The following is an 11,456-nucleotide window of genomic DNA, read 5'->3' as shown; positions in this document are numbered from 1 at the left end:
ATCAACTCTCTAACATGTCATATTTATCCCAAGAAATAATATAAAACACACTTTAAGCAAATTAACATATATATTTATTTAAAAAATTGTCAAGGTTATTACAATTTTATAATCTTAGTTGCCTAGTTTCATCTTTATTTTTAAATCAAATCATTCACTACTACAATTTTCTTGCTTAACTTGACTAAAATTTGAAAATTTAATGCTTATTTGCTATTTGACTTGATTTTTTGAGATTAACATTGATTTACCATTAATTACATTCATGACCCACACATTCAGTGTCTATTGAATTTTCGTGTGGTTTCCATGACAAAAAGAAGAAATAATTGAAGAAATCACTCCCTTTGAAGTCACCTCTAGACATCATTGTTCTTAAGATTGAGTGTTGTTAGTGAAGGGCGATGGGAATGAGAAGCTCATTTGTGGGCGAGGAGGACAATGAGAATTTGCACAAAGGTTGGTAGGCATTGAGATTGAATGAAAGTGGGAGGGGAAAAAATGGAGTGTGCAAACATGGAATTCAAAATCTTTGAATCCTAACATGAAAGCCATTTTCACATATTTTGGTGGAATTGGAATTGAAAAATTTTCTAATCATATTATGCCAAATAAACATTTTCCCAATTTCATTTTCATATCCATTTCTTTCATTTTAATCATACCAAGTGGGTCCTTAGTAGCAATTGCAAAAAACTGCCATGTATCTAGTCAAACTCAAACTTGCTACTACTAATGGTTGGGGGTGTCTTTCTGCTGCCAATGTTTTGGCAGGATAAGTTTGGCAAGTTTTGCACCTTTACTAGCATCAGTGATAGAATTTTAAAATTTGTAGTCATTTACAAATCTCTACCAAATTGAAATTTTGAAACATAAAAAAAAAAAGAACGGGTGATTTTGTAATATCACAATGGTTTATATATATCTATATATATATATATTTTGAACTGCTATTATAGTTTATTTTTTTTTAAAAAAAGTTAAATTTTTTATTTTTATTTATTTCTCAATGCATTTATATTTATAAAATTTTGGTTTAATAATTTTACAACAGATGAGAAGATGAAATGGAGGAAGTTTTGTTGTCAAATTTTCCTCTTTTGATAAGAGGATTAATCGTTCCATCTAAAAAAGAAAACAGATAATTAAAATATTATTAGTACAATATTTAAACAGAAAAAAATAAAAATGAGTTTAAAACATGAAGAGAAGAGATGCCAAACCAACAAATGGAAATTGAAAAGGGATAGAAGATCTGGAGAACATTGGGAAGAGCAAAACCGAATTGAAGGGGTGAAGCTTTTTGACCTTTTTTACATTATTTCATCTTGTATTTTGTAAATTTTGCAACATACATTATGTGCATTAAATGGGCACAGGTAAGTTGTTGACAAATGAGTGGAACTTAGGCTTGATTTTCATGGAAGGAAAAAACGAAAAGAAAATAAGGAGAATTAAAAATTAGAAAGAGAGATTTTTAAAAATAGTAAAAACTTTTTATTATTTTTAAGAGTTTCTTTCCTCCCATTTTTTTTTTAATATCCAGGCCAAGGATTAAGGTATTTAAATTTCTTGCCACAATTTAACATCTTATAAATTTGAAAGGTGTTCCTGGATATTTGTTATTTATTTATTTTGTTGGCACTAGATTTTTAGTGGTTTCCCCTCTTCAGCTAAATAAGAAAGTGCTTTCTTCCTATACATGCTAAAATCAATTATAAACTTAAAATTATAGTTACCTCAAAAGCTAATTTTACTTGCTTTTTAATTTGGCTTTTCAATTAGACTTTTTAAAAATTTATTTAAAAAGCATATGAACTATTTTACATATCATGTTTTTAGATTCATAATTAATTTTGACATATATATTTTTTTTAAGTATCTGGTTAGAACCAAGGGTCCTAATGTTTTGAATGGTTTAATTTTTAATTACACTATTCAATTTTTATTCTAAGATATTGTTTATCATATCATTAAAATTAATAATGTAATTGATTCATTAAATTTATTTAAAATAAAAAATATAAATTTACCTATATCTAAAACTATTAATTACAATATGAAGAGTCACAATGAAAAATTATATCAGACTTTTTTATATAAATTGGAAAGAGAAAAATATAGCAGACTTTAGATAGATATCATTTTAGAAAAAATGTAATTAATATCTTCTCAATGGTTGATAATGAAAACCATTAATTTTTTAAAATGTGCATTATGATAATGATTATATATATTTTTTGCCGCAAAATAAAAATTATCTACATATTACGATTTGAAAGAAGTATTTATGTTGTTATTTTTTTTCCGTGCATCATACATTTTTTGTAAGAAATAATTGTGAATATTGAAGAAAAATACACCATGAAAACAGATTAAAAATTTACCTATATAAAGCATGGTTGTATCAGAATACATTACTCTTGAGATTTTGAGCATTCTTCTTCCATCTTGAGTTCTTCATTTTAGTTTGCATATTTAATATTTATGTTGTTCTGACACCTTGTTTTCTATAGGAAATGTTCATTTAATCTTGGGGTTTCCACATTCAACTTGTATGGCATAATAACTCTAAAGAATAGTATTCTCAAATACGACTCGAATCAAATTATTCACTAGATTTTTCAATAGAAATCGCCTAAAGTTTGGAAAGTGATAACATTCACAACGTTAAGGACCAAGATACCCATTTGGTATAGGATAATCATAATTAACTAAATAATATTAACCTAATAAATAAATGAAGTTTTATAAATTTGACTATCATTAATTAATCAATGCAATAATAACTACAATGAAGTTTAGTTATAAAAAAAATACACGGAGGTGGATGTGTGAAATTCATTGACATAGTTGATAAGGCATTATCAAATATTCGAGCATCAAGGGCCGTACCTTCCATCTCGCAATTATAGAAGTAAAACACATGTCCCAATCATATATATAACCATGACATTATGTGTTGCATATCCCTTCTTTGCAATAAATCTAGGTTGATTATAAGCAAGACTAACAATGCATGACATATGAGCACCATCAATTGCTCCTACAACATCCTTGAAGAAAGGCCAATATCTTGGATCATTTAGTATTTTTGAATAACAATACTATCAAAACATAGGATCACACGAGCTTTAAACTTTCCTTGGCTAAATTAAGGCAAGCAACTAATACTTTATATATGACATTTATATTTACATTTCTGTTCTAGAATTGTGTGCTGGAAGATAGGCCTAAAGTCTTAGGATGATGCTTGTGATTGAAATATAATCACGATGATGATATTTAAGGATGATTTGAGAATTGAATTTAAAGTTTGGGATATCCCATGTTGATTGTGTTGTTCTAAAATTGGATCTCCTGAAAATTTTTAATTGCCATGGTAGAAGATTTTATTGGCTTTAAAATTTTAAATACTGTGGTAGATGTTGTTTAAAGAAATTAAGAAACTAAGTTGTTACAAAATAATGTTTTAATCAATTTCTTTTTCTTTTTTTTACTTTTGATCAAAATTATTAAATCAAATTTTCCATAGATTCTAAAAGAGATTTTGTTTTTGGAAGGTTAATACTTTATTATTAATTTTAATCTTCAGATATTAACATATTTAATGGATCAAATTATATGGGCTTGATTAAAATAAAATAAACTGTAGGAATCCAAATCAAAATTGAGAAAAACTATAAAAACCTGAAGATTAATTTTCTCTTTTTTTTTATAATATGATTTCATATCTTCCAATATTTTTCTTACTTTTCTTTTTATTTTCTTTTTGATTATATTTCAGGTTTTCAAATGGGATGATTTTGTTCACTTGGATAATCTTAAAATGACTAATATATAGTGATTAGAGGAAAATGTTAGGGACAATGACAACCAAGTTCTAAAAGGACCATTTTATTCCAATAAAGTCTCAACAAATTCCAAAATACAAAGTAAGTCCCATAGGTCCTTAGTTGGTATTATGATACATTAGAAATGACTCAAATACCCTTGATAATTATAATAGAATATTTCAAATACAAAAATTTGCAACTAATCCTCCTAGATTTGTAACTTCATTTACCTCTATTTGCAACTTGATTTCCTAATTTTATTTATAAACACAATATTTTAATATTGAATTTTGAAATGGTTTATAACTTATTTTCTCATATTTGCAATTCCATCTAATCTGATTTGCAACTCTTTATCCTGATTGTATTTATATACATATATCCCAATTTTGGCAAAATCCAAGTGGTACCATGCACCTCCTCCTTCACCATTTCCATCGCACAATCCAGATGGTCTGGACTTGCATTGCTTGTGGAGTTGTCATCCATGATTCCTAACTTGGCACAAAATATGGAAAGGACACCAAAATCATAAACAATTCTGCCTTTTACTATACCCTATACCTTAATTCCACTATTTACATGGTTGTAGAGAAAAAGTTGAAATGCACCCTCAAAACTCTGCCCTTTAACTTTTGTTTCATTTATTTTTGATCAAGCATGAATTTTCACACATTGAAATCCTACAACTATAGTGTGGACACTCACTAGATGAGAGGATATGAAACACTTAGATCTCAAATCCTAACAAAATATTTTTATATAGCAAAACCTTATTTAGTGAAACTAAACTTGTTTTTATTGTTGCAACTGGAAGCTTAAAGTTTTAAAATAATTAACGCAAATATTAACTATAAACAATCAAAATATCACCTCATACACATATGACTCTTTTTGGCAAAAGAAAACATAACCCTTTGAAATAGGATTTGAAATTTTGCCAAGCTTTGAGACACGCAATCAGTGTTTTGACAAGAATTTGCAAGATGAACATCTATGCTATTTTGTACTAGACAAATGTTAATGTAGGATTAAAAAAGGACAATTCATTAAAATTAAGGACCATCAATCTAACATACTTTTAAATTAGGTCAAAAATATTTCAAAATTTCACTGCAAGATATTGAGCCTGTATTGAAATAAAATTATAAAACAAAATAACTAAAATATCCTTTTTCAGTATGTTGTAGCTTATGGCAACAAGTAACAAAAGAAAATTAACATGTAAGTTGACACATTTAACATGTAAGGTAAATGATTAATAATAGAAGTCTATGTGATGATTTAAATGATTTAAACCCATGACTTGTTAAATCATTATCATAACTTATAAAATCAACTATATATTACTTGTTAAAAGCTTTACTTACTTGTTAATTCCTTCCCAGGTAAGTATTGCTTGTTAATTCCCTTGTATTACTTCTTTCACTAAGGAACATATTGGAATAAAGATATTTTGGTAATTTTATTTTACAATTTTATTTAATTTAAGTCCAATATCTTGTAATGAAATTTCAAATTGTGTTGAGCCTAATTTAAAAATATGTTACATTCAAGGTCGTTAGATGAAATTCTCCTATTCAAAAAACAGCATGTTTCTATTGCATGAATAGTCAATTACTTTGGAGACACAATGATATTTTTGGAATATATTATTGTATTTTTGAAATGTATTCACAATTTTTAAAAGAAAGTAATAATATATGTTCTTTAGCATTATTTAATAAGTATTTTTAATATCAATATTATAATTGTGGATATATTTTTAAAATATTTGTATAATTATTGTTCTTCACAAGTTGAATGTTGTGTTTGAATAACAAGACTAGGCATGCCAAAGACGCAGAGTCTTAAAGATAACTATAGGGTTCTTAGGCTCTTTTACTTCAATTCACCTAGATGTGAATATGTGAAGAGATTGATGTAAAATGTGTTTTTGATTAATGGAAAATAAAGTACAAAATCACAATGATTATAACTTGTGAACTAGAAATAAACCTAAGTCTAAATATGGAATACAAGGTAAATAATTCATAATAGTGAATTTGAGATGGTTTCTAGTGTAAGTTGTTGTCATCCTTCTATTGTTAGTTGAGCCCCTTTTATAAACATTCATTTGAGACCATGGTGCCTAAAGATTCTGAAACCTACATGTGAAATGTCCATGATCACTAAGCATAGTCTTGCAAGATTCATGGCACATCAAAATAACGATCTCATGTCCACTTAACAGTTTTCAATATCCAGTCATTCCGAGCCTTAAGGGTCACATTGAGTACGTACGTGGCACAACTCCTTTTGAGAATAGACTAAGCCTTGTCATCACTTGAGCCTGTGAAACGTTCTCACTCTACTAAACCCAATTAACAAATAAAACTCATGGTAATCAGAGGATTAGCTTAAAGAGAGATTACTAAAGTTCAATTTAAAAAATAAAGGATCACAATTTTTCTAAATAGAAATGAGTTAAAATCAATTAAAATCTTTCATATCAGAGTAAAATTAAGTTATGGAAGCATGGGATACCTCAGAGGAGTGAAAAAGTCAAAAATGGTTGAAAAATGAAACATGTGCTATGATACAGGGCAATGCGCCGTGGCTCATGCATGCTACACCGCAGCGTGTTGCTCTCTATGCTATGCATCGCATCTTAGGCACCATGCGCCGCGGCATGTTGCACAAAATTTTTGCAAATTCTGCTGTTAAATTCTCCAATGGACCTAGGACTACCAGTACAATACGTCAAAAGCACCGAAACATTAGTATAACAAAAATTCACTCCTCAACCCCATTTTACCAGAAACAAAGGGGGAGGTAATGTGTCACTGCATTTCACTCAAATCATTCAAAACATGTTCAAATCTTCATTTCTACAATTGCACTAGTATTTTGGCCCTATAAACATATATAATAAACATATATATATATATATATATATATCAACATACACAAAGGCTAAGGGCCTAAAATACAATTCTAACATTCCAATAGCCAAAATAGTGCAAGTGTGGTGATATGCATCCTAGAATTGAAAAATCATATACCATTACACAATTAAATCTAAAATTAGAGGCATATAGTAGGAATATGCTAATTCCCCACCTCTTTAGTCTTCTCCCTCTCAAAACCAGAGCTAGAGCCTGAAAAGTATTAAATAAGAGGGGTGAGTCTCGCCACTCAATAACCAAAGTTAAACCTACCTTATGCAGTTGTATGTCAATTTAAACTAATTACATGCACAAGGAAATCAAATTTATAACATGCTAACATAAATCATATCTTGTCATTTATCGTTAAATAACTTCTTTAACTCTCAAAACTAGGTGCATTATCACCATATTCTCATATATGTGACATGACCCATACTCAAGCAACATACCACCACTAAACACGTGTGACACGTCATATATTTACTTAGGCAATGATCAACTAACCTTATATCCTCCTTATTTCCTCAGACCGAAACCATGGGCTGTAACATTAATTAGGGCTCCATCTGTGTGACTGGACTACCCAAACTCACCCATCGTGAGGTGTGACCCAACCAAAGATCACAGGACTCACTCTCGGACCATAACTTCCCCCATTCTTGAATCCCTGGGGTGTCTCATACCCTAGGCTATTCTCCTCATTGAACTGGTGGAGATAGCTAGGTTCTAGTCCCTTGACAAACTATGGGATAGTCCCTCGACAAACAGTGGGACAAGGCTATACCCTGTGCACCGGAGGACAACCTAATTACTATATGGATTTTCTTTACTCCCAATCCCTAGGTTAACTCTTGCCACCGATCATGCCATAAACAATACTCACTTGTTCTCACTTTTCACTTTTATATACTCACTTTTACAACAACCACATTGGGCTCATGACCTTGCACTACCCAGGTGTGTATTCTCATCTTTTTTCTCAAAATTCATTTCGTATTAACACACAACTACCTCCACACATCATCACATTCATTTTTCAAAAGTATAGGCATATTCATAGTAAAAATCCTCTTGACTTTGCATTTTGCATTTTCAAGCCAAGAATAGCTTTTTCATATACTCAATGAAACTAACATGTAGTTTTTACTTTAACAATCAATCCCATGCATGTAATATTCACAATTTACATTCAACAATCAATTAACATACAACCACCCAAAGTAGAGTTTTCCCCTAGTTACCTAAAACCTTTGAAAGATCAAAGATTTATCCCTCAATTAACTAGCTTCCAAACTTGAATTTCCACTCCAATAAGTGACTAAGAACCAAAACTACAATCAACCAAGTTGAATTCCATCAACAAAACCAACTCAAACATTTGAACCCTGAATCTCTACTTCTAAATTGCCCAACATTCACTCTACAAGAGGTGGAGCCTAACCATTGGGTTTAATAGTTACCTTTAACCCCCAATAGTATTAATGAGTTATTAAATCCCCATTAATGGCATCACAAACTTCCAACTACCCATAAAAATAAGATTTTGTGGGCATTAATGGTGCCCAACAACTCAAGACACAAAACTCAATATACTAAGGTTTATATACTCTAATCTACCCCTATTAACTCCATTTGAGTCAACAAATTCATACCCATAACCTATATGGATCGAAATCTCACTTTTACTATCAAACCCTAACCATAAACTCTCAACTGTAGAAGAAATGGGAAAATTAATAAGTGTAATACTTACCTTGAGTGTTTATAGCCTTCAAAATTCTCCCAAAGTCATCCCTAAGTAAACCCTAGCAAGAGCATTGGCGTGTCTCTTCTTTCTCTCTTTTCTCTTCTCTCCATTTCTATCTCATTTCGTGTTTGATAAACTGCAGAAAATGGCCATGCGCCACGGTGGACGCACAATGCACCGTGGCGCATGGCATAGAGAGGTCCTCCTTCACTCAAAAATGGTTATGCGCCATGATGAACGATCTACGCACCGTGACGTATGGCACAGCAACTTCAACTCTTCCTTTTCTTCTCCTTTCGATACCCGGGTGGCCCGCCTCGATACCGAACCATAACTAGGGCTGAAATACCATCAAATATAATTATTAGACCTCTCTAGCCACACACCACTTCGACTTACTTAATTACCCTAATTAGGTTTAATTAATCAAGGAATTAAAACTTGGGATGTTACAGCCTGTCATTTTAGTTTTCCTTCCTCTTTATGATCGTGGGCTGACGCTTCATTTTAAGCCCAAACAATGCCCCCTGCATGTGAGTAGCTAATGGTCATAGGCCATATGACATGTTTGAATGGGAGAGTATCTTGGTGTTTTGTTTCTTTGAATCCTTAGGACTATAAACTTTTGACTTCACATCAATCGTCTCTTCTACCACTCTATACTCTCTACTCTTTCTTGCCCTTCAAGCTTTTTCTACTCTATGCACTCGCATTTTGCTCTGTTCATCTTCTCTAGCAATAACATCTTAAACCAATGCTGCTCAAGCTTCTCAAGCCATAATCCCTACTCCTCTTTTTGAGGAATTAACTACTGTTCACAATCTACTTGAGCCTCCTTAGGATGCTACTCTAGTAAATGTTACCCTTTTGAGCTTTCCTTTTAAGTTACTTCCTTTCTCTAATATTAACTCTTTCTATTTAGGAATCATTGTCTTCAACAAGACTTCCCTCCTGTCTTCACTTCCAGTGAGCCTTTTTTTCCAACTATGTTCTTCTTCTTTGCTTTTTTTTTTACTTTCTTTGAATTCAAACTTCATCCCTTTGATTTTTTGGGTATAGTGCTCCCTTTTTATAGTTTTACTTTGGCCATTGAGACTAATATTGGCTACCTATCTATGGCCTCAAAGGTCGTAGATCTAGAGGGCCCCACAATCCCTAACCTATGGCTATTGTAGGTTATTGGCTTGGGAGACTCGCTCCTTCAATGAATCTTTCGAGAAAAAAAATTCTATAATTGGCCCCGGTGTCCGTTTAGGTAGGCTAAGTAGGTGAAGCACCTTCAATCTAAATACTACACTCTATGGGAGGAGGTAGGTTTATTTGACTTGATCTAATATCCCTCATTAACATTGACACACCCGTCATGCTTCTTGATGCCTTGCTCTGCTTCTAGCCCCTTGGTTGCAATGCTTTCCTATTCGAGCTTAGCCCTACGATCATCACCCCTCTTAACATGTTCATGTTCCTAGGGTTACCATCACAGCGTAAGAGGATTTCTTTCTTATCCCTACCATTGATCCTGATTATGTCTCCCTAGATGCTAAAGTTGAAGTTGAGATGAAGGCCTCTGGTTCATATACTTCTATCATTGCGAAGTATGTGAACTTGCTTGCCAATGAGCCTGTCACGTATGAAGAGTACCTGGTCTTTTTGTGGGTTCTAGTGAGCCAGTAGATCTTTGCTTTGAGTAGAAGCAAGCCTGTGTTGCATCATCTACCTCTAGTGAAGCATCTTCATTGTAGGCGGCATATTTCCTTGTGCCTATTTGACAAAAATAAACAACATTGGGCTTCTCTTCCTCACATCTCTTCAATGGTTACATATTTGGAATTGCCCAAATCTCAAGTGCTTGCCAGAGGAAGGTTTAGCCAACTCCCTTTCTTCAATATATATATATATATATTAAGAGATAGTTCATTACTAAAGCAATAGTACAAAGAAGTGGATGGACTAAGCTTGCATAAAATTTCTCACATTTCACACTTTGATATATATTAGATGGAATTGTTTTCCCTTATAGGTATTTGTTTTAACCTTCCATTAATAAGTTGATTTCATTGTTTTGATATTTTCACTCTTTTTCTTACCAAAAAAATAATAAAGGCAACATATTTTGCAGTCTGCTCAAAATCAACAAAATTATCATTGTAATTATTTTTTTATATGGGAATCTGAAACTCAATAAGCTCCTAGTCTCCTAGTTTTAATTGTAGGATTACAGATGATAGAGTTTTTTAGTTTGTTCTATTTACTTTTTTCTTTTTGTTTTTTGTCAAGTTGAAACTTATTCCCATAGATAAGAAGGCTTGCAGTCTTTTACTATTGTATTCCTTCCCAATAAAATATAACTTCTTAAATTTTATTTATGATGTTGGCATTCTTTTATTTCTTAGGCCATTTTATTTTTAAAAATTAATTTAATTTTAAGTACTTGAGAGTTATGATGCATATATAGAGTTTCCTCACTAATATTCTTTCTTAATTAAAGGTTAGTACTTTATTATTATTGCGTTTCTTAGCTTCATTTTTTTTTTGGCACTTTCTCTATCTTTAACAAAATTTAAAACGATGTGCAATTGTTAAAGTATTTGCGAGCTGTAAAATTCTTGCAGGAAAATGTGAACATGTACGGACTGTTCCCCCCTCCTCACAGAGGGGAACGCGTTCAAATCATTAATAAATGATGACATCTTCTAATCGTTGCCCACTTGTTCAACCAAACTTTAAAATTAGGCGATTTTAATTTTAAATTACATTCAATGTGTTAATATTGTATATTGACAATAATAATCATATTTGAAAACTTTTTTGTTTATATAGAATAATTTCATGTAAATAAATATCAATTTTAGGAAAAAAAAATTCTTCACTTAATACATATTTATTGCAAACATTAATGTGTGCAATTAGGCCTATTTATAGGATAATGACAAAGATTAATTT

General features: G+C 31.3%; 1 protein-coding gene across 1 annotated transcript in view; it reads left to right on the top strand.

Moving 5' to 3' along the window:
- The first annotated feature begins 404 nt into the window (after positions 1-404).
- LOC129314200 (disease resistance protein RPV1-like) overlaps positions 405-11,456 on the top strand; it is a 43,815-nt gene continuing 32,763 nt past the window's right edge. The window contains exon 1 of the mRNA XM_054957561.1: positions 405-459. Coding sequence (XP_054813536.1) covers positions 405-459 — 55 coding nt within the window. The remainder of the gene's footprint in view (positions 460-11,456) is intronic.

The sequence above is a fragment of the Prosopis cineraria genome, unplaced genomic scaffold, assembly GCF_029017545.1.
Source record: "Prosopis cineraria cultivar Desert tree isolate PC_DT_omini unplaced genomic scaffold, ASM2901754v1 PC6, whole genome shotgun sequence".
NCBI classification, from domain to species: Eukaryota; Viridiplantae; Streptophyta; class Magnoliopsida; order Fabales; family Fabaceae; genus Prosopis; species Prosopis cineraria.
Note: the sequence above shows the minus strand (reverse complement) of the source record. Positions and strands in the feature narration are given on the sequence as shown.